This window comes from Glycine soja, chromosome 3 (assembly GCF_004193775.1).
Source record: "Glycine soja cultivar W05 chromosome 3, ASM419377v2, whole genome shotgun sequence".
NCBI classification, from domain to species: domain Eukaryota; kingdom Viridiplantae; phylum Streptophyta; class Magnoliopsida; order Fabales; family Fabaceae; genus Glycine; species Glycine soja.
The window spans coordinates 45,853,921-45,877,491 of NC_041004.1; the positions used below are offsets into that span (position 1 = coordinate 45,853,921).

General features: G+C 33.1%; 3 protein-coding genes, 2 non-coding genes and 1 pseudogene across 7 annotated transcripts; 2 read left to right on the forward strand and 4 right to left on the reverse strand.

The window, feature by feature from the left end:
• Window positions 1-1,238: 1,238 nt before the first annotated feature.
• Window positions 1,239-1,960, forward strand: LOC114405574 (glutathione synthetase, chloroplastic-like). Its single transcript, XM_028368040.1, has 2 exons — window positions 1,239-1,448; window positions 1,593-1,960. The coding sequence occupies exons 1-2, from the start codon at window positions 1,266-1,268 to the stop codon at window positions 1,827-1,829; spliced, it is 420 nt and encodes a 139-aa protein (XP_028223841.1). The 5' UTR covers window positions 1,239-1,265; the 3' UTR covers window positions 1,830-1,960.
• A 3,411-nt stretch (window positions 1,961-5,371) lies between these two features.
• Window positions 5,372-7,468, reverse strand: LOC114407633. Its single transcript, XM_028370812.1, has 3 exons — window positions 6,637-7,468; window positions 6,022-6,045; window positions 5,372-5,862 (listed from the first exon to the last, which is right to left on the reverse strand). The coding sequence occupies exons 1-3, from the start codon at window positions 6,845-6,847 to the stop codon at window positions 5,564-5,566; spliced, it is 534 nt and encodes a 177-aa protein (XP_028226613.1). The 5' UTR covers window positions 6,848-7,468; the 3' UTR covers window positions 5,372-5,563.
• A 1,580-nt stretch (window positions 7,469-9,048) lies between these two features.
• On the reverse strand, window positions 9,049-11,060 carry LOC114407634 (annotated as a pseudogene).
• Window positions 11,061-11,173: 113 nt separating this feature from the next.
• TRNAA-CGC lies at window positions 11,174-11,246 on the reverse strand. Its single transcript has one exon. It is a non-coding gene; the product is annotated as a tRNA-Ala (tRNA).
• Window positions 11,247-14,122: 2,876 nt separating this feature from the next.
• On the forward strand, window positions 14,123-14,204 carry TRNAS-UGA. The gene has a single exon. It is a non-coding gene; the product is annotated as a tRNA-Ser (tRNA).
• Window positions 14,205-18,280: 4,076 nt separating this feature from the next.
• On the reverse strand, window positions 18,281-22,738 carry LOC114407636 (sugar transporter ERD6-like 5). 3 transcript variants are annotated; one of them, XM_028370816.1, is made up of 18 exons: window positions 22,299-22,737; window positions 21,973-22,035; window positions 21,789-21,878; window positions 21,641-21,700; window positions 21,504-21,569; window positions 21,333-21,398; window positions 21,138-21,213; window positions 20,988-21,052; window positions 20,725-20,817; window positions 20,565-20,642; window positions 20,399-20,483; window positions 20,241-20,284; window positions 20,062-20,124; window positions 19,923-19,982; window positions 19,776-19,829; window positions 19,126-19,185; window positions 18,928-19,042; window positions 18,281-18,808 (listed from the first exon to the last, which is right to left on the reverse strand). In XM_028370816.1, exons 1-18 carry the CDS (start codon window positions 22,488-22,490, stop codon window positions 18,678-18,680), a joined length of 1,461 nt encoding a protein of 486 aa, XP_028226617.1. In that variant the 5' UTR covers window positions 22,491-22,737; the 3' UTR covers window positions 18,281-18,677. The 3 variants fall into 3 exon arrangements, with proteins under 3 accessions (XP_028226617.1, XP_028226616.1, XP_028226618.1); XM_028370815.1 differs by having other exon boundaries at window positions 21,641-21,703; XM_028370817.1 differs by lacking the exon at window positions 21,641-21,700 and having other exon boundaries at window positions 22,299-22,738.
• Between the last annotated feature and the right edge of the window lie 833 nt (window positions 22,739-23,571).

The window sequence follows — 23,571 nt, forward strand, 5'->3', positions numbered from 1 at the left end:
ATATTCAATTCACTTTTTCTATATATTTTTTAAGTTTATATAATTTTCCTTTATTTTTTATTTTTTTTCTTTCTATTTTTTGAAGTTTTGGTAAGCCAACATACTACTTGTATACTGTTCATAAATAGAACGAACTATTTTTTATCCACCTACACCTACCTACCCAAAGTAGACCAATCCTCTACCAACAATCGATCCCAATTTTTTCAACAACAGCCATATTGTGAGAAAAATTAGTTTATGATGCAGTGAATTAAAAGACACTTGCAATATTTGATCTAAAATATAAAAAAATCAATTTAATACTTAGAGAAATAAATAAATAGAAAAAATAGTGATAAATTTTTAGGGAGAATGATATAGAGAAGAAAAAAAAAGTATATCAAATATGTATTCATCGTAAAAAGAGTGTCCATGTATATCAGTTGCGAGCCAACGCAAAAATATACATACTGCGGACTGGAAAAATAGGGTATACTTTAGGTTATCTCATATTTGTGCTCAATTATTTGGCATAAATATGCTAGCTAACCTGCAATAATTTATTTTTAGTGTCCGAAAAGGTATTTAAAATATGTATTTGTGTATTATTGTTCATAAATTAAATATAGAGGGTGACTGAAAATCCTAACTCAATCTTATCTTTCTGTTTGCTAGCAACAAAATAAAGAAGAAGTTGAAAAGCTAAAGAAAAAAAGAAAGAAAGAAAAGAAAAGTGAGTATTTGGTATAATTAAAATAAAAAATACAAGGGATTTGTATCTTTATAATTACTTTTCGGTTGAATGATTAAATATTATGAATATAAAATATTTCATACCAACGATCAATCACACAAATTATTATTATTAGGACTTTCAAAATAATTATATAACTTTTTAAAAAAATATTATATATAATAATTTATAATTAAAAACATTTATTTTATAATTAAATGATAAAATACAAATTTATATTATTTATTTATTATTTTCAAAAAATGAAAATGAATATTAATACACTAGTTATATGTTTCATATGTAATATGTCTCACATATGGTGTCAAGCTAGAAATTGTTAAAATTAACATTTTCAAAACAGTGTGAGATGTATACAAAAACAATAAATTTGTTAAAAATCAATTGTATACAAAAAAAATTTATTCCTATTTGTTTTTGTTTTTTCTTTAAAACTAAACAGTAAAAAATCTATTATATTTCTAGCTTATTATTATTTTTCATCTATGGAATCAAATTGTTTCTCTTCCTTCAAGTTCCACCGTCACTCATGGCTCTCATTCTTCTCCTCTTCGCCATGGCTCTAAGCGAACCTCTCACCCTCACCCCCGTCCAAGACTCTCCCCTCTTCGATTGCCATCGCCTCGATCAACAATTCCTCCACACTCTCGCTTACGATGCCCTAGTTTGGAGCCCTCTCCACGGCCTCCTTGTCGGCGACAAATCCGTTCAGGTCACTCACTCTCCCATTTATTCACTGTATTGTTGCGTTCCCTTTCTTATTTTTTATTTATCACACCCTAAATTGGTGGCTAATGGTGATGATAATTTAAATTTGGTGTTGACGATGGATGGATGTATGTGTTTCGGATTGCAGAGATCGGGAAGCGTTCCTGGGGTTGGTTTGGTGCATGCGCCGCTTGCCTTGTTACCCACGCCATTTCCGGAAAAGCAGTGTAGAGAAGCGACTGAGTTGGATGCAAAGTTTCTGCAGGAATCGCTCTCAAGGTTAATTACCTGGTTGTTTCTCAATGCTGAACTAAAAACACGGATGAGTACAAAAGTAAGAGGTGAACTCATCCCCGTTCTTAATTTTGCATTGAGAAACAAATAGAAGCAAAAAAGAAGTTAGTGAAGTGTGTATTATTAGTCGGACTTTTGTAACGTAACACCAAGAGGATTAGTGTTTTTGTTTTAAATATTATTTCAAAAGAACTCTTTTATACTCATATTCTCGTTGCCAGAGATAAAGTGAGATTCTTTTAGAAATTAGAACATGACTACATGTTTGTTTGTGGCAAAATGTTATATAGAAAACAAAAATCTTACATATAGATCCAGTTAAAATAAAATTTTCTGTTAGTACTTATAACAGAAAGAAAAAATATACATATATATAAAGGGAAAATGAATTAAAGTTTTCTCATAAACTTATGTGTACTTTAACTTTCATAGAGGATATATGAATATATCTTCTAACTTCTCCAAAAACTGAAGCGTATAATAAGCAGATTTTAACTTGTAGAAATTTTTTTATTCATTTTACTTTTTATTTTCTTCTATGAATGCTTTATGAAAAAGTTTATCCAAAAGATTGAGGGTACGTATAGTAGGATGCAGATATGAAGTTTTCCTCCTCTTTTTTACTTTTCTTGATGATGTGAAACAAAGAGATTTACTGATATTATTTTTGCTCCACCAAAATTTTAATAGGAAATACGATTGGGGTTACATCGTTCAGATTATATGCTTGATGAAAAGACTAAATCACTTTTGCAAATAGAACTGAACACTATTTCCTCTTCATTTGCCGGTCTTAGTAGTCTTGTGACTGAACTTCATAGGTAAGTGGTGCTGCAAATTACACGTACTATGCTATCATCTAATGTTTTGACTTTTGAGAGGTCTTTGTTTCATTGCAGCAACGGGTTTGTTTAAGCTAAATACCTGAACTCTCATTATTGATATATACAGATGTTTATATCTTTTTTGGTACATTTGAGAGGACTTTCTTGTGCGTTTTCTTTTTTCTGAAAACATTAAGGGTTTGAAGCCCCGAACCTTTGTTTTGATCGAGCTCCTAACGTCCGATCCTCTGACCCACTGTTCATTGACGTCCTATGCTAACCTGTTCACCCATGCAGCTCATTATTGATTCTGTCCACTGTACAGTCAGAGGTCTTTCTTCCTTTTGTTTATGACTTAATTGTAACTTTCATCTCCTTAGTTTAATTAAAAACAAGTTTACTAACATTTCATTTGTCATTGGTCCGTGTAAAACTGATCTCGATTTGGTAGTGGAAAAAAAAACACTTCTAAAAGTGATAATAATTTTTTTTTAATTAAAATTAATCATTAATTGATAAATACTATTCCTAATTTTTCTTATTTCTTGTTGTTTATATAAAATGATAAGATGTAGTTTTCTATCGCCAGAAAAAGAAATAAATTTGCATGATGTTCAAAACAAAATAAAAAAATGTATAGAGATAAAAGATAGAATATTGGAAAAAGAAAAAAAAATAGTCACTGAAGTAATATAAATAGACAATGACCCAAAAAAGTTACAAGCCATTCTAGTCAAGTTTTTTCACATTTAATTTTCTCGATTTTTAAAAGTAAGCAAACTGGGCCCTTTAATGATTTTATTCTACATAAAATCGTCAAATTCTTGTTTTTTATTCAAATGCATTGGGTTAATATAAATTTAAGATATGAAGTAATTTTAAAGTTATGAAGTCACGTTTAGTAAAATATTTTTGAAGGATTTTGTACCATGTGAGATCAAGGTTTGAATATGAAAAAAATCCGATTTTTATTTTGGGATAAATTTAATATTTTGGGTGGTTAGTTTAGAGCAAAACAAAGTCTAAAACACTTTAAGTTATTCAGTTTGCAAAATGATTTAAGTCAGGTCCCACTTTTTAATCTTCTCACTCCCATTTTTTATGTCAAATTCTTATTCTACCCCTCTTTACACCTCCCCTTCCCAGTCCCCTTCCAGGCACCCCTTTTTCTTTTGTGTATTGCTGATATGACACAAACTAGTTTTAATTATATGAAAGTACACAAGTGAGTGACAAAAATTTGTCAAGATACATAATAGAAATTAATTTCCGTCAAAGGTATTTTTTTCAAAAAATAAAAATAAAAAAGTGGGAGGTGGGAAGATCAAAAAGGGGAGAGATAATCATGGGCTCAGTATAATATGGATTCTCCATGAAATCACTATGTAAAGACTCTATCGTTTTACATTTTTTATGTATTTAGTTTTTTTTTTTTCTAAAAATAACAGTCCAATTTACTTATTCTCTTATCTACCTCCTTATTTCTATTCTATGGATAATTTACTACCGTAATATTGTTTCCTGCTACGCCTATATTCTCATGTAATATGATTGAGCCTTCTAGCTTGACTATGAGTTGATTGAGTTCTTATGGTTTTGGTATATATGTTGCTCAATGCGTAGGAATGGAGAGCTAGGCTACTAATGGAACAATCTTCTGCTGTCAAATGTCCTTCAATATCCTATCATTTGCTTGGCACCAAAATGATTCAACAGGAACTTGCAAAGCCTGGTGTTCTTGAGAGGTATCTTTTAATTCACAGATACTTTATATCTTCCAAGCTTATGCATTGAAAGTGGTTTTGATCAATTTCACAGATACTTTATTTAAAAGAAAAGCGTATGATGAACAATTTTGAGTTACAGTATCACGTAAACTAAGATTATCATTCAGGATCTGTTTTCTCATCCATGCCTTGCACAGTTGGTTGGTCATGACTCATGATATGATTGTACCTTTTAGGAATGATAGGTTTTTGATATAAATGGCCGGTAAGACTCCCTTAGTGAATTGAAAAAGTTATCTGATCCAGTGGCATCGTTCAGAATGTGTTTACAACCATTGGTTGCCAATGATGGCAAGAAATAACAATGCATGGTTAATGATTGGGATTTTTGGATGCTTGAAAGCTTACAATCATATTGAAGTTTGCAACTGTGAGGTTTTTTTTTATTAAGATGTAAGTGGATTGGATGGAGGGAGTATGCTATCAAAAGCTCAAATTGTCTATAGAGTAGGTCCTAATTCGAGGTTTTGATGAAAGAGTAGACTAGTTGGAAGAAGTCATGGATTCAGTTCTCTAATGATAGAGATGTAAATTCAAATTTTTTCCTAGAGTGACTGCAGGAAAGAGTATGGAATTTTCCATGACCTAATGTCCATCTTGAAACGAGTTGAGCTCATATTATTATGCAATTGGTTGCAAGGAAAATTAACATGATCAAATGCATTTGTAACTAAATTGCAAGCAACATGCTTTTTTAACATACTTTCTCTGTTGGAGGATACTTCTCATGTTGATCTTATTTAATAACCTGGGTCCATTCTTTATTAGTGGGACCAATATTAAATAAATTCATCAATAAAAAAAGGCAGTATTTCTAGTATCATTTTCGTGACTTTAAGGTGGCCAGTGAAGCATCCACCGACCCCCATAATACCTGAACTGAATGCAGTAAGCAATGCACTGTTTTTCACCAGTGAAGCATTGGCAATGTTGGTATTTAATTGCGCTTGTGTTATTAGTGGTCAATTTATTTAACAAAAGTGAGGTAGTGCCAGTAGTTTGGTTATAAAATGCGGCAAATGTATTAGGAAAACAGGGATCAATTCATTATGTGTGAAGTAGTGAAGCACAAAACTTGTTTCAATAGAATTGTTAACCTGGTTGAAATCATCACAAGAGATCTGTGTATTGGCTATAAAAGCTATGATACAATTAAGGGGTAACATAACATAATGTAGCAATGGTTAACTAAACTCCTTCAGTGTGTTCTTCAGTCATTCCACCCACCCATATTCACTTGCACGATTTTCCCATAATGTTGTCAGCTTGTGTTCTTCAATGAGCTCTGCCTCTGCCCTCTCCCTTGCTTCTTCACAAGTTTCCACCCCAATGTTGCACTTTTCTGCTTCCTTCTGGTAATGTGAAAAGGTTTTCCTGGCATCCATTATTAACTGTTTGGTGTGTTCCATGGTCTCGTTGGCCACAATTTTCTGCAAATTTAGCTCCTCAGATAGCATTGTCAGTAGACCCTTGTTCATTTCCTCATTCAAAATCGGATCATGTTTACCACAATCTGCACTTACAATACAAAGAAAAAAGTCTTTCCTGTCATGATTGCAAACAATTGGACAACATGCAGAAGAACTGTTATCAGCAGTTTCATCATGCGGATGAGCCAAGTCTGATATTAAAACTTAAACCCTTAATGCATCAAAATATAGAGCGAACTTACTGGAAATTGAGCTGTTGACCAGTCCTGCAAAATATGGTTGACAAATAAACCAATGAGTCAAAATATCATACACACTTATATAATATAGAGGACGGACAAGGTTTTGCAATTTGCAAATATGATTAGCTAAATAAACAAAACTATCAAATGCAAAGGTTTTAAAAGAAAAAAAAAATCCTCAATTTTATGTCAAGGACAGCTAAAACTGGAAACTAATCCTTATACTTGTAACCTTCTTAATCCCACCATGTCTAAAATATATGGCAACAAAATATACAGCCATCTCAGTTGGCTAAATATCAGGTAAAATGAATGCCCCGACTTCCCGTGAATTCTTCTGATTATTTTATTTTTCCAAAAAAGAAGACTACAAAGTGCAGAAGTCAATTACTCTGCAACTTGTTGCAGATGTGGCAAGTAGCGCAGCACAGGCAACAAATGCTAACTAATTGCGAGAACTCTTTTCTATGCACATACCATTATCCATTTTCAAGCACACAAAAGGGTTACTTTTGTCCTTTTCTTATCATCGCATCCAATCAAGCTTGTGTCTTTTTTTCACTTCAAGACCAAAAATGTTACTACATTGCAGAGAAACCAAAAAAAGAAACTTACCTAGAGGATCGAGGAGATATTCAGCTGAAGAGCAGAAACAATCACATGGAGGACAAGAAAGTTGAGAAGATACACTCTTCCTCACCCTCGAGCGAGACGGTGGACCAACCGTGAACACAAGAAAACAAACACTCATCCAAACCAAAACCCACCTCAAAACACCATTTGGACAAAGCTTTTGCTCTTGTGGGTGAACCCTCCACACCCTCATTTACAAAATAAACTAAAAACAGTTACTTGAACAATGTTTGATGGGTGACTCATGCAATGATGCTACAACACTCACATTTGAAGATCTGAGTCATTGAACAGAACAAGTAAGGAACACTTTGTTGGATGCTGAAGTAAATAAAGGGTGTGACTTGTGACTTGTGAGTGAGAAACCAACTTTAACAAGCGGAAATTTTTTTGAAATGAGATCTTAGACGCTGAATTTGACTGTAAAAGACAATGATTGAGGAAGAACACTTCAGTTTCACAGAACACAGACCACAAAGTTTCTCTCTCTCACTCTCTTTTTTGAAGTGAGTGGAAGACAATGTCTACTTTGTCTTGGGGAAAAATAAAAGGAGACACAGATCCCGGTAAAGTATAAAGATGATATGCCTTTATGGGGTTTGCAAATGAGAATTTGTTGCTGCAGAGTGGGGAAGAATTTGCATTATTATGAGAAAGAAAAAGAGTGATTGCTTGCGCTGCGGCTTTAGGATAATCAAGAAGGTTGCTTTAGTGATTGGGTGGGTTTGTTTATTGGTTTAAGTGAGAACGGTAATCTTTGACATTTTGCCGTAACATTGGGTTATGTTATGTCCCGTTTGGTTACTACTTATGACTTCAAAATTGTGTTACTATCATCTTCCGTGATTAAACAACAACAACAACAACAACCGTTTGTATGTGCCCTGTAATTTAGGAACGGTTCAACACAGAGAGAGATTCTTTGTTGCCACACAGATACCTTCCACATGGCCAATGGTGCACGTGCAGATGCTGCTGAATTTTCAGGGTGTTACGATAAAGACAAAAGCAAATGGAACGTTATTCGACAATACCATGTCTATTAGTGAATTAAACTTTGAAGGGATCATTATTAACATGGAATGGAGTAACGAAATTTGTATCTCGTGCATTACAATTTTTGAAAATTAAAAGTAAATAAAATAGTAAATGAAACATGTATAATTAATTTTGAAAGAAATAAAATATTGTGTAAAATATGTATAATCAACTTAAATGAATTTATCAAGATCAAAATACTTTTCTCGAACATGTAATTAAATATTGATTAAAAGGAATTTACTTATTACCGTAGTAGTACTAGTATTTAAGAGATCGACAATGAAACAACTAATCTGTTCATGTTCTTTATTATTCTGTCAAATAATCGACGCTCATTACTTCAAGATACCAACACTGGAACAACTAATTAATTTGTGTCCTTAAATTTAATAATGACTTGATTTAAGAATCAAATTTAATGGTAGATCGGGACACCCACATCAAGAAACCCATTTACTATGGGACACCGCTCATCATTTTTTCCAACCCCAATACATGTGAAGAGACGAGGCAATTAATTTTTACTTACTCTATTTGGAATTTCCATCGGAGTCAACCGGCCAAATTTATTTATTTAATTTTTTTAGTAAGTTTATTTAAATGTTACACTACTACTTTCTGTCTTTAGCATCAGTTTACTTTTAAAAGTAAATTCTATTTTCATGAAAAGTGTGATGTCCTTAGTGGAGATAGGTTGAGACGCTGAGGTCTTATAGTCTTCTGTGACTCGTTTGTTACCGTGGAAGTGGATCAAGTACAAGATAGAAAGAGTAGCTTTCTCATCATTTCTCATTTTGGACATGAAAAATACTAGTTAAGCGCTTATCAAAATTGAAATCAAACACACACTTACTGCATGTTTGGTCACGCATCCATGATACTCTTTTTCACGTCCAACCTGAAAATTGAATAAGAAAGGATATTCTTAAATACAATGAATTAATGTTTTCTTAGCCCGAACGAAGTGATCAGTGGTGTACTGTAAAGGACACTAAATGAAATGGTAGTGTTTATGTTGTGCAAGTGTCACAAACTCACTCACTTGAATAGCTTTCTATCTCTCTCATCTCATGTTTGATTTGGAGGATGAAAATAGAGAGAATGAAAATAAAAGATAAATATTTGATTAAGTAGAATGTAAACGATGTGAAACTCACATAAAACCAACATTATTTCTCTCTTCCTCCCCTAAAACAAACACAGCTTTAGTCACACTATATACTTGTTGTACTTGCAATCCTCTGTTTTCTTGTCAAATAGCTTCTTGGTGTCTACCAAACATTTTCTATTTTTTACACCCCCCTTCTTCTCCACATCGTTTCTAGAGTATATCCAACATAAAAAAAGTACAAATTCAGAAGAAAATTCCACATCAATGATCTAGAATGAACTCCGATATTCACAAACATCAAGGATCACAAATCGAGTACAAACACGAGAAACACTCTGTATATTCGGGCTCTTCTAAATTCTGTCATGATGTAGGGTACAGGATGCATGAATTAAGCATCACACAAAGCACCCATTCCCTACAATTAAATTCCAATCTTATGATGATGAATGAATGGTTAGAACAGCTAACTAGCAAGGGACAACCTTTTATCACCTTATCCTTTTCCTTCCTTATTTTCCTCTGTTTAGGAAATGAAATTGTATTTTTTCAAAAAAGAAAGAAAGCAAGGAAAAAAAAACAACCTACTTTCTAGTAAATGTTAACTATGAATCCCAAACCCAGAAGCTAGCTTGACACACTATGAACATTCACTCAAAGAATCTGTCTCGTCATGTTTGTCCACATTCTCATCATCAGAGTCAGGAAGGTGATAAAAAAAAGCATCAAGGTACCAGGAATATTGATCATTCCAGTCACCCTTGCCGGCACTGGCTCGCCGTTTCTGATCAGCTACCATATCAGGAGAGAGCCCCCATTCAAGCAGTTCTTCGTCCGTGTGATGAACTGCCAAGCTGTATTCTCCAATCTCCACCACTCCCAACTGTATCACCCGGAACTCACCATTTCCAAAATTGTTCAGAAGCTCAAACTGTTCAACTGTCCACTTGAACCACTTCATAAGGAAAACACGAGATGCCAGCCCATGTGACACAATTATCAAATCCAGATCATCAGAAGGATGATGGTTAAGCCTGTTCATGTCAACGTCCCTCCACAGAGATTCAAGGAAACCTGCAAAACAAAACAAGACGTCTTAAATTAACAGCACAGAGATAAATAAAAATTTAACATAAATTAGTCAAATTTGCCAACATTAAATAAGCTAAAGCAGTGAAGAGAGAATCATTAGCAACACCAACTCATTCTATTAGCAATTCTAGCTAAAACCTCTGGTTTAATATTTTTGCTAGTTTAAACTCAAGTCCATTTGGTCAAGGATAGAAAGTAACTTTTCACAAGAGACATCCCTCTCCGAGTCAGACATATTACAGCATAATAAAGCTAAATGTTCTTGAGTTTTTTTCTTTTTAATACAGTGTTTGAACTTTGAACCAAAATTTTACTTAAGAAAATTTAGTCACAATCTGAACTAACAACACTATGTTAGTTTAAAATTTAATCTACAACAAATAAACATATAGCAGTCTTTTAAAATATGCATTATATTAGTAAAATTATTCAGTGAGTGAGGCACAACAACTCCAGACCAACTCATCTGTTACATTGTTTGGATTGATAAAATGGAGATGAAATACTTTCTTATTCCATTGTTTACCTTCAATTTTATTTTCCAATAATTTGAGTGCATCAAGAATATGATTCCATTTCATCTTAACAAAGAACTGAATTGGGTTATGTTCTAGGAGTAAATAGTCTATGTACTCAGAGTCTCAGACTGTCATCCAACATGGTTAAGTTAATAGACTTTTACATGCCTATCTTATAAGTCATACCTACCAACCATGATTTGATTTCTACACTAACGATTTACAGAAATTAAACTCATGTTCGTTCTATTCCAATCCATTTCATCTCTTTGAACACTAACTATTGCAATAATTGAAGGAAACGGAAAGAAAGCGCGTACTGGAAACGCGATCGAAGACGTCGGCGAAAGAAGAATCTTCCGAAGCGTTGGCGAGTTTCGTTGATGACCTGGAAATTGCACAAGTCCTGCTCTCGAATGCGGCACTCTTCCCTGACCCCAATTATCATAGCCAACTCAGGTGGGGTTTATCATATCATATTTATTAATTTATTATTATGCTTTGCTTTCCCACTCACATCTCTCTCTAATCTAATTACTAATTACTCATACATACGCAGAGCTGAGGCATCTTATTATATTGAACTCAATCAGAAATATTTTTGTATTCTGCATTCTGCAACTTCCCTCGAAGAAGAAGAAGAACTTATTCTACGAAGCAACAAAAATACTTAAGAAAAGTACAATCTTTAATATATTTGTTTTTACCAAGAGGCGGAGCCATATGGCCACTCTTGGCTTGGTGAAAAAATGAAAACTGGAGACGCGGGGAATCGAACCCCGTGCCTCTCGCATGCGAAGCGAGCGCTCTACCATATGAGCTACGTCCCCATGATGTTTGTGCTACGAAGATAACATATTACTATTTTAAATTATAAAGGCAGGATCTCAAACCCTACGACTGAGAGTATTTAGCTGTCAAAATTTTAAACCTTTTTTAATAATCAATCAAATTCGAAAAATATGGTTGAAACTAATTACTTATTATATTTTAAAACTTTACGTTTGCTTCAAGAAAGGTAAGTTATAAGAAGAATTTATAAGAAACTCTACACCAAAGAAAAATAAATAAGCACACGTTTCTTAGTTAACACATTTTATTCAGACTTAAGAATGAGTTTGATTGTGAAAAAATAGGAGAATAAGGAAGATAATTTTTAAAAAATATGTTACTTCCACACTTCTGTTACACTACTTTAATTTAAATAATTTTTCTCGTTTTATTATATTCTTTTCCATTCTACCAAATCAATTTTAAAAGTATTTTAAAACTGATTTTGATTTCGAATTCCTGAACATGTATTTACATTAAACAATTGAAGACAAAATTTAATTGTTATAATAAATTTATCTTTTTGAGCATAATTATCTTTAATAAAAATACACATGATCTCTAAAAAATAGTGTTTTGAAGTAATTTTACCTACAAGATATCTTTAGGTACACTTTCTAAGGCTCCTTTGTAAAATCCATGGCTTTAAAATTTATGCTCTCGATAAAAGCTTGTGGAAAATTGGTTTGAAGCTATAATAATCGATTATTTTATCTCATAATCAATTGTTTTGAACCAATCTGGTTTCTAGCATCCTCTGCCAAAGTTAATTTATCATTTTGTTGATAAAATATTCACCTGACTTTGAGTTAATCACGTTAACACAACTTGAAATTAAATTCATCTTGAACTTCAAACTTAACTAAATAATAATTAGTCGTTGAATCAAATTTTATTCATTTTCAATCCTAATAAACAATATTCTTGATAAAAAAAAGCTAAAAATTATTAAAAAACTTATTTATCGAATAGTTAAACAAAATTTTTAGTTATTAAAAAAACTAAAAATTACCTAAAACGACTTATCTAACATAAGTTTAGTCTCTTTTAAAATAAACAATAAGAATTAAAAGCAAATTATTCACATACTGTAAGAACAAAAATAAAAAATGAGTATATTATAATTAAAGATTAAACTAAAATAATAAGAAAAAAATAAATAAAAATAGAAATTTTACTAGAAATATTTTGGAAAAAAATTATAAGGACCCAAACAAAAAATGATAAATTTGAGTGATAAAAAATGCATTTAGGCCGTAAAATAAATTTAAAAAAAAAAGATAGATTAATATGTCATAACCCGCGAATTAAGTTATTCAGGTGCAGATAACCTGAAAAAAACGAGCCAACATTTTTATAACTTATCTAACTCGTGAGCCAAATTTGGCACAATCTAACTTGGAAAACAAATTTCTTGGAAGAAGGCAATTAGTGCGCAGACTATCTCTGTAAATTGGATCCTAATTTAGGAAGAATTAATACTCATTATCATGCAACATGTACATGATATTAGTGACTCATCCAAAAATTTTAGGTTGGATTTTTTTTCTTCCTTTATAATTATTCAAATATCTAATTTTTAATAAATAATAATTTTTTTAAATTATTATTTTTACACATAAAATTTAAACTAATTTTTATATTAAATGATAATAACCTTAATTGTTATTATACAAACACATAATTAATTTTAAGCTAATTATTACTTTAATAATTATAATAAAACAACAAACACCAAGGATCAACGATTTGGAAATGATGCCACAAACGCGTGCTTTGAAGCAATAAGTCGTGCGTAAATATTACTACACGAAAATCCTCTTATAGAAAGAAATATAAATAATTTTCTCAAGTGTAATGTATCTGACATATTTATTTTCGGAATTACACATCAGGCTAGCACATGGAATAATGAACTGGGCAAAACAGTTATATTTGAAGATGATTTTTTCAATATTTTCCCAGTGGACATTGAGATTAATATCATAAATAACAAGGTTTATGCTAATTTCGGTAATGGTATAAATAGTTTGAAGGCTTTCTACAACATTGAAGTTGCAGCAATGGTCCACTTAAAATACAGTGGAATAGGTACATTTAGAATGAAGTATAGAAATATATCTACTCCTCAAATGGCATTCAAGATTTTCCATTTTATCAAAATATCTAAAGAAGAACAAGTCTTTTACATTAAAGAAAATGCACCTTGATAATCACTCTTCAGTACGCTCTCTCTAAACACTCTTGATTAACTCCCAAACTCACATCCTAATATATTTGAAAATATAATAACAAACATTTTATGCTCAAGAAAACTCACTTTGACAATCATGTCCAGACACCTCTACCTATATCTGTCATATCAAACCTTCAACAGATCAATCACCCTTAAATACAAAGAAAAATTCATAAGCACTACTTGCACATGCTAATACTAGTAAAGTAAAAAAAAAATCATTAATAAAAAATTAATAATTAAAATTGTGATTATATATATTTATATCAATTATTAATTTTGTAAAAAGTTTATTTATGTTTAAATCTTAACTATTTCTTTTCTTGTAATATCTCAATCATTACTTTTTAAATTAATAATTGCAATTCTTTTTCTTCTAAAATGAACTCTTACTAAAACAAACAGAAAACCATAGTTATAACCGTGAACATGACAGAGATTATATAAAACAATTACTTACTTGACGTAAAAATAAATAATCACTTACGTTTTGCAAATGTATGCCACTAACTATAAGAAGACAATGAACAGCGGCCAATAGCACTATGCAGATTTTCAGTGGCCAAGGCTGAAGGGACACATTGGAGTAAACTGATTATAAATTTTAATTAATAAATGGAATGTAAATTTACCAACAAAGTCGATATGTCCGAGTGGTTAAGGAGACAGACTTGAAATCTGTTGGGCTTCGCCCGCGCAGGTTCGAACCCTGCTGTCGACGTTTTTACTGAAAACCACAAAGATTCTTCTTTTAATTTTTGCACTTTAATCGGGGATTGTGACGTTGTTGTTGTTGTTGTTGTAAAAGAATAAAGCAATGTCTTGACATGCTTAATTCCTCAAGTTCTCGAAAATTTTCTTAGGTTGAGTCAGAGCGCACCCTTCTCTTGAAAAGATTTATAGTTACTGGAATCCCAATATCTTCTAATTGAGCAATCTATTAACTGATCCTTCATACTCATTTGATTTTTTTTTTCAGCTTTTCTTGCAAATGAAACAATTGATTCAACATTTCTTTTAAACATCTTTAGGGACAATCCTACAAGCTCCGACATCTTTGGTTGCAGTTGCAGACTCCAGCAACTTTGGTTGTTCCTGCCCTTTTCTTGTGAACATCCTCTCACAGTATTTAATTGCACTTGATTTTTCTTGCTTACCCATCAACTGAAACACGGTGTGTGTTTCCATGATACATCAATCACTTTTTTTCAACATTTTTAGGAATTTTAGGCGACGCATCCATTTGCTCCACTCATTGCACCTTCAGTTCCTGTTCTCCAATTGAAGCCATTTTTCTTCATATGAACATCAATCCGACACACGGTTGTGAGTGAACAATGCAAATTAGTCAAGTCAAAGAACAATCTAAATCGGAGATGAAAAAAATAAATAATCAATTCAAATCGTAGAGACTGAGAGGATTATGAGAAAACGTAGACTAGACTGAGAGGAGAGGTAAAGATTGGGAGTTTACAAATTAGAGAAGAGAACAACCTTTAGTTCACATGCATCGTCATCCCAAGATAGTAGTGGCAGTGCAACACGAAGGTTCAACGGTTGCAAATAAAGGAGAAATTATTAGTGAAAGGGAAGAAAAGATTTGCAACTGGAGAGACAAGTGTTTTTCGAACATGAAGAAAATAGGTCAAAAGGTTTCGGCCCGCTTTGTCGTGCTAGGGATTAATGATCTCATGATTGCGTGTGGAATATCGCTATTCAACTTCAATCTTAATTGGTAAGGATCCTAGGCAGACTTTGATTCATAGTATCATGATTCCACACGGTAAACCATGATCTTGATGATAATAATACTAGTATTAAGAGAATAAGAAAACTTTGAAAATATAAGATTGATGAAGTCCTTAATAGAAAAAAAAAGTGTGAGTTTGATCTCCATCTCATAAAAACTAACAAATTAATATTTAATTTTTATCCATAAAAAAATATTGAGAGAAATTTAGCTAATTTTAATAATCTTAAAAATTTGATGAAATCCAGGACATAGTAGTATATATAATATAATATGTTCTTGATGTCTAACGTAAAACTTCAAAACTTGGTAAATACAAATCTCTCATTCTTCACTTCCGCCGCACAACCTCTCTCTATCTAGCTCTCTATTCACACGTACTGCTTAAGAATACAAAAACGCAGTAAAATAGTTACATGTCGTTTTCCCGTAAGGAAACAACACCGCATGCAGCCATGCACGGTGGGTGCATGCAGTGCAGTGCAGCGCAGCGCAGCATCCTCAAACCTTTGTTCTGTTCTGTTCTGCCAAAATTAGCATTTGGCAGTGCAACATTTCACATTAGTTTCACACGTACGAATCCAGACAACAGAGAAGGCACAATTTTCCAACGTTGAAATCATTCATTCATGCATGTCCCTTTCCGTTCAAAACCTGGCCGCCACGTGTCCCTCCCACTCACACAATGCTAATTCCACACATTCGCAGGTTTCCATGAACATTATGATGGTGATGTTGCTTCACCATTTCGTGACACCTCTTTAACCCTTCACTCCCTCCCACACCACGCAACTTCCACTCCTCAACCCTCTTTTCTTCTTCTTCTTCTTCTACTTCTTCTTCTTCTTCTTCTTCTTCTTCTAGATCTGGCACCAGGTGCAATGTCAAGCGTCCGTTATGCCTCGAAGCATGCAGAATCTCTGATCGCTGTATTCTCACTTCCGTCAACTGTAACCTCCCGTCTCTCCTCACCGGCCGGAGATAAAAACTCGGTTTACCGTTCCGGTTCAACGACGACAGCGGCGGCGGAGGAAACGACTGCACTTTCCCTCTCCCCTCCGCCTTCATCGTCCTCCTCCGCCAAATCTCATCGTCGTAATTATCTTTCTGGTCGCTGCAATTATTATCGTTGTTGTTGTGAATTTCGTCGGAGCTTTCAAAGCCTAGACTCTCGGTGCAAGACGCCAACCCAGTAACGACGTCGTGGAGTGATCCAGTATTATTCACTCTCTTCCAGCTCGGTGGAGGAGTGTTGAGCCTCAACATGGCGGATTCCAGAACATTGGGAGGCCTACAGGCCTCCCTGGTGGCAAGGCCCAGGCCCAAGACGGGGTGGTGGTGGTAACGGTGGTGGTGACACTTGTCAGTGTTGGTGGTGTTCCTCTTGAACAATTTGATCATTGCAGGGAGGACTATTGAGAAAAGAAAAGGTTGATATAAAGAGAAGATGGTAGCTGTTGTGCTTGTCATGAAATAATAATAATTTTGAAAGGAAGAGAAGAAGAGAAGGGAAGGTATTTATGCGAGAGTGCCAACGAAACAAAAACCAAAAGGGGTTTGAGACTATGAGCTGGAGTCCCTCATGGAGCAAACGGTGCCGGGTCCCACGATGGACCCCGCTCAATTAGCTTTTTTATTTGTGGGTTTAATTTGCTTTCTTATATGCACAATGCTACCATGGCATGACTCCACATACTACAGTTTCAGGATCAAGATATTAATTATGCGTTGACCGGATATTATCAAATGGATAAACGTTGGTTTTAATGGGGATTTTTATCTTTTTCTTCTTCTTCATTCATTTGTTTCCCTATTTTTATGATCTTTAATTATCTACACGTTTTAATCAAATTTATTGAATTTTAAGAAATTCTTTTAAAATAGCAATAATAATTAAGAACACACATTTCATGATTCTTTCTCAATCAAAACCTCTTTCTATATTAATAAGATAATCTTAGTAGTTCTTCACATGCAAAAGATAAAAAATCAAATATAACGACTGAATATATTAGAGATTATAATCTATTTATAATTTGATAAACTAATAGGGTTCTCATTATCTTCTAATGTTAAATTCATATCATTTGATTTAAATATTTAATAAACTCACTTAATTTAATCACATAAAATAAAAACACACTAATGATAAATAACTAATATAATTATATTATAATATTAGTCCATGTTAAATCCATATCATTTGATTTAAATATCTAATAAACTCACTTAATTTAATCACATAAAATAAAAACACACTAATAATAAATAACTAATATAATTATATTATAATATTAGTCCACATTAATTATTAGAATATAAAATTCTAACAAAATTAAGATGGAATAGATGCTTGAAGATTTTGACCCGGGGTTAAAACAAAAATGAAAATGGAGTTTTATTTTGGATATTCTCGTGTCATTCTTTGACCATCCATAACAAAAATAGAGGGAAAAACTGATTTTCAAGTTGACCACAGTTTAATTTTAGAAATTAGTGGATGAGGTGCACTTATATTAAGCATGCCTCTTCCAATACATGTTTGCGCACGTTTTTCTTACTCCCAGTTCAGCGGAATGGATAAACAAGGAGGTAATTATAATTGATTAGTTTTACTTTTACAGGGGAAACGGAAAAGTTAGTAGTATTTTTTATTTTTTTAACAAAGTTATATTATTTCTACCCAAAAAGATGCTACGAGCAGAGACACCTGGATCCATTAAATAGTGTTTTATATATTTATTAAATAAGATAGATTATAAAAGTTTGATTAAATTTATAGTAGTCGTTATGCATTACAATCATTTCCATTTTCCAGCGCAGTTCTTATTTGAAAAAATAGTTTACAAATCACACTTATAAAAAAGATGTGATAACATGATATGTTCATCCGATGTATATAATAGAAAATGACTTAAATGATTGCATTATAATTCTGCCTTTATAATTATTCTGCACATCTAATACTATGCCTTTTATTGGGATTGCTTGTGCTGGAATTAAGATCGAGATATCGTGAATACTATAAAGAATGATTTTGAGAGGAATCAAGGAAAACTTTCAAAAAGGATGTATTTCTGCACGTAAGGGTAAAGGATGTGCCAACTAGCGCATTGCACACATGTATTGCTCTCGTGACGAAATTCATCGCTCACAAGCAATTTCTGGCAATTCAGTTTTTAATCAATATAAATTGTCCAAATTCCCCCTTCCAATTTAATTTATTTTTAGCAACTACATCAAGGAACTGATATTGAAATGCTCTTGAATGAGGGACCATAATGATCAAATCTAGGAGCACAGGTTCAACTAAACACATTCTGCATCATAAACGCGATCAATCTTGTTCCGTAAAATCTTTAATTCATCATCCATCATCTGGCACTTAGGAATTTGTTAATGGATTAATTATTCATGCAATTCTGCTACAGGATCATGCCAATTTCATGTCTTTGTTGAATATGGATTCAGAGATGCTTGAACTTCTTCTAGAGTTCGCCCCTTCGTCTCTGGTACTAGTTTTGCCACGAATAGAATGGTGAAGCCACATATGCTAGAGAATATGAAAAAGGTTCCTGGCCAAACATAAATGAATTTTTGTTTTCTTCATTTTTTGTCCTTTTTGCCTTCTTTTTTGAGGGAGGAGTAAGTATTATCACAAGGAGTTGAGACTTGAGAGTAAATGCGAACCTACCCGCGGAACTCCAACTCATGAGGAAGTTAAAAGCATATGATACAATCCAAGAACACAACCAGCTAACCAAAGTCACAAGACTTCCAGCAGAGCCCTTCACATTAATGGGAAATATCTGGGGGGAAAAAACCATAATTCAGTCAAACCAAGGACTTCTTATGATCCAATTTTTATTTCATATATATGTTCAGAAACTACCTCAGACATTATAACCCAGGGGATTCCCCCCATGCCAAGAGAGAATGATCCTGTATATACCTGATCGTCACAAAAACTGATGAAATTAGTTCTCAGATCAAACAGCTATATGTGATTTTTTTTTCAATATTTTGAATATTCTTCATTAAAAATATAATGCTAATTAGGAAGGAAAAAAAAATGTCATTAAGAGTATATGACAATTGACAGTGAAGGACTAAAGAACTAGATATAAATTTTATCCTTATCTCATTTGTATGTTAATTGGTTTGAATGACAACATGAATCAAATCTTATCATAAACCTTTTAACTTCATAGGCACCATGCAAATCCTAAAACCAAATCTATCTCATAAAAGTAAATATAAGTTTAATGAAGTGAAAAGATCAGATGTTCTAAAAAGAATTTAAGAACTTTGTTATCTACTCTAGAAGTACTTGATCTTCTGTGATCTTATTATTAACTAGGCAATTGAGGCAAAAAATAAGGTAATAGTTGACCATCCCTCTTTCGAATTCATAAAACAAAGTACTGAATTTGAATATATGTTTTGTTATTATCCAATTAAATGCACATGATTGCACTCTGTAGTCAAAGATTCAAATAATGGTGCATTATTGCATAAGCATTGCCATTGCAAAATCGTTACCAGTACACCAGCAAGCGCGAGAATGGGACTTCCTTCCTTCCATTTATGTAGGTCCTGCATAAGGCAAGCTCAATTAATTGATTAATTAGAAATAACTAATGTGAAAGAAAAAATCCGTAGTGGAGCAGATTTTGTTATGCAAAGAACCTGTAAGGTGAATGATAGGGCTGCAAGGAAGCATCCTAAGCATGTTCCCGATGCAGAGATCTGCATAAAAGTGAACATTTTGGATTCAGATTTTATTGAACAGCACAAGAAAGAAGAAGCAAAAGCTTAACCTTTTTACCAGCAGAAGTGGTCGTCTCCCAGATTTATCCATCAAAAGTACTCCCAAAGCTGTCATTGGGATCTATAAAGACAGAAATGACTGAATAGAAGTGAAGAGAAGACTCGCCAAAAAAAGTGGCATCTATCTCATTTTATACAACATTAAGAAGACGGAAGCAAATAAATTGTATGAAGAACCTGAACAGCAACCATTGCTATCATTCCAATACTTCCCGAAAACCCTGTGATGGATAAGAATTTTTTGCCTCTAAGACAATCGTGTTATAAATTTAACATTCAGGTAGTCATCTTCCTTATGTGCCATATGTTAAAAGCATAAAAAAATCTGCATGTACCAGCAGAGATGAATATAGAACTTGCATAAAAAGCAATGCCGTTAACCCCTCCAAACTGTTGTAGTATCATCAGACCAACTCCTACCTAACAAAGTAATTAAATACCATAAGAATCTGTCAAAGAATATTATAGGCTGCATGAAAGGGGATATCTTAGAAAGCTCACAGTAAGTGACTTCAAATACTGCAATTGAAATAAGCCAATAATGCTTTCTGTTTCCCTCTGAAGGGCTTCTGTAAAATCCTAAAAAAAAAGTACAACATAAAATACAGATTCACTCCTTTCCACAAGTTAACCTTCTAATGAAAAAACTATATATATATACTCTAATTTCAGTGGCCTCTTGAGAAACATCAGCATTTTTTCCTCTAAGGCGCTGTAATACAGATTCACTCCTTTCCCAGTGACCAAATTTTGCCTGCAGAAGATTGCCACTATCACTTGTGATATGTTTGTCTAATGACATGTCTTGATTCCAATTATTTGAAAAAAGTGATGAAAAATCTCAGTTGCTTGTGTGAATTGTGTCCAACAGACCAACACAAAATATCCCAAAAAATAAACCTACAGCAGCCATGGACAACTCACCAGCCACCTAGGAGACTCAGGAATGAAGAATAGACCCAAAAGTTGCACAATACATGGAATAATTCCTGTGATAAAAAAAAAAAGACGTGAGTGACGCAACTTTCTTTTAATTTCATTTTGTTTGGAGAATACCCGAAAGAAGAACATTACCTAATAGAGCCAAAATCCGCCAATTCAAGAATGCTCCAACAAGATAAGTTAATGATACCCCGCAACAAATCATTAACTGTCAAAGTAAACTCCAAATAGGGATTTAAAATGAACCTATTCGTGAAATATGTAAATCGACATAAGTGGTACATGCAATGAGAGTAAAACGATACTCAGAACACATCATTGGTTTACCTGATGAACCGTGGTGAATCCCCCTCGAAGATTCTTGGGTGTTATTTCAGCTATATAAATAGGTACCTATTATGGAATTAAAGAGAAGACAACTAGGCATTTGTATTTCTTTCGAGTGACTGAATATCTTTGGAACTACAATTATAAGAAACTAAGAATCACAGCAATTACCACATAGGATAGAAGGCCCATCCCACATCCCACAAACAATCTTCCAACATAAAGCCACCAACCAACCTTCAATTCAAACAAGCACCAAGTGTCAAATATCAGCTACTAAACTCCATTCAGTCGAAGAAGTAGTAAACCTTTGCGAATGCTATGGCAAGCCATCCCAAGATGCAGAATACTTCAGAGAACCCCATAGCCTGCTTTCCAAAATGCACCATAATCGAAGATTGAAATAATAAGAAAGGAAATTTTCATTTCAAAATACACAAAATTGGATAAACTTACTGTTCGTCGACCTGCATAATCCGCTATTCTACCACTTATAATGGCACCTATCATTGCTCCAATTGTCAGTATTGATCCAAAAAGTGAATACTGCATAAAACAAGGCCAATAGAAAAGCCTCAAATGCTTCTCTCATTAGTTCAATGTTTAATACATGACAAAGGTTGTGTTTCAAAGTTCAAACCTCGGCCACACCAACATTGAGATCATCCATGATTCCAGTCTGAGCAGGAGATGAATATCCCACCTGCAAAAATCACACAGTTCTAGTGGTGATTCTGAATTCTGATAAACAAATATGCTAGCAACACACTATCTAACACAATCTTTATTATTAGTCGAAATTTATTAGAAATCACAAAAAAGTTTAGATCTCACTTCTTATTTAATGAGTCTCACTTATGATTTTGTAGTTTCTAATAAATTTTAACTAATAATAGAGTGAGTTAGAAGAAGTGTATTATAGAGTGTTTTGTTGGAACATCTAAACCAAAACATGTGAGAACTTACAGCCGACCCAAAAACGTAAGAACCAGAGACAGCAACAAGAGTGGTAAGTATAAGAATAGGTGGTACCGACCAAGTTTCTTTCTGCCTCTTTTCCTCATAGTCATTGCCATGGTTGCCACCATACCCTTGTGCTCCTATGGGAAGCAGAGGACTTGAAAATTCACTTGGTTCTGTGCTTTTAGTTTCGTCCATGATTACCCCGCAAGTAGAACAAGGAGCCACACAGTTTTTTAAGATTGTGTATGAGAGTTAATGGATCTATAAAGAGTATTGCGATGTGTTGTACAAATATGACAAGTGAGGACGATAGTGTTGGAGACAAGTCATGTGTCTTGCTGACTTTAGATACTGAGTTTGTTGTTTTGAACTTGGATTCAATGAAGATACCGTGAGATGGTTTTTGTTACTGGGTGGGCATGCGTAATCTGAAACGATTGGCATAAATTTTTTTAGGATGTGTCATCATAAGCTTGCACAAAAGGCCAAGAGCTCCAACCTGTGGCAGTGGCATCATGAAGGGTGGACAACGACAACTTGGCACTTGGCAGTATTATACGTTTTCTTGCATGTGATGAATGATGAAGTAACTTAGGATATTTTTGTCTATACCACTGGAATTCTCCAATGGAGATAAACCCGATTAATTCATGTATAATGGACGGCAAAACTCTTCTTTTAAGTATTTAAGAACTCCAATCAAAACCTTTAGTTAAGTTAACAATCTCAAATCTCACCTCAGTTGATCTAGATACTTGATAGTTGTGTGGTGCTATTTAATTATTTTCAACCCAATGTACCATTGCATTATTTCTTTTCCACGGTATTAAAATGTTACTTTAATTCTATTTCTACTATTGTATAATTTTTTTGTTGAACCCGAAAGAGAGAGTCAAGGACTAATCTTTCCTAACATATTTTCATACACTTAAATATGGAAATGAAACTCTTAACCACATACTTAAAACAAGATTATTTATTAATTACACCAAGTTATTATACTATTATAAATAATTAATACAATACATTTCATAATATATCAAAAAAAATCTAAAAAGCACTTTATGATTGAGAAATCATATTCAATAAGATTGTACAATTTTTATTGCAATCATCGAAATAGGAAGAAAGTATAAGAGAAATGTAAAGATAAGATGAGAGATAAATAAAATAATGTTGTAAAAATGTAAAAAAATAATATATATATATATATATATATATATATATATATATATATATATATACCATTCTTATGCATACAATTAGGGGTGAGAAT

Excerpts from the sequence above, each read along its gene's own strand:
- LOC114407636 (XM_028370815.1), bottom strand. The coding sequence starts at position 22,490 with ATGGACGAAACTAAAAGCACAGAACCAAGTGAATTTTCAAGTCCTCTG. Across the intron at positions 21,879-21,972 it reads TCAATGTTGGTGTGGCCGAG|TATTCACTTTTTGGATCAAT; the intron begins GTTTGAACTTTG and ends TGTTTTATGCAG. Across the intron at positions 21,399-21,503 it reads TGGGCCTTCTATCCTATGTG|GTACCTATTTATATAGCTGA; the intron begins GTAATTGCTGTG and ends ATTCCATAATAG.
- LOC114407633 (XM_028370812.1), bottom strand. The coding sequence starts at position 6,847 with ATGAGGGTGTGGAGGGTTCACCCACAAGAGCAAAAGCTTTGTCCAAAT. Across the intron at positions 6,046-6,636 it reads ATATCTCCTCGATCCTCTAG|GACTGGTCAACAGCTCAATT; the intron begins GTAAGTTTCTTT and ends CATATTTTGCAG. Across the intron at positions 5,863-6,021 it reads GGTCAACAGCTCAATTTCCA|ATTGTGGTAAACATGATCCG; the intron begins GTAAGTTCGCTC and ends TTGTAAGTGCAG.
- LOC114405574 (XM_028368040.1), top strand. The coding sequence starts at position 1,266 with ATGGCTCTCATTCTTCTCCTCTTCGCCATGGCTCTAAGCGAACCTCTC. Across the intron at positions 1,449-1,592 it reads TCGGCGACAAATCCGTTCAG|AGATCGGGAAGCGTTCCTGG; the intron begins GTCACTCACTCT and ends TTCGGATTGCAG.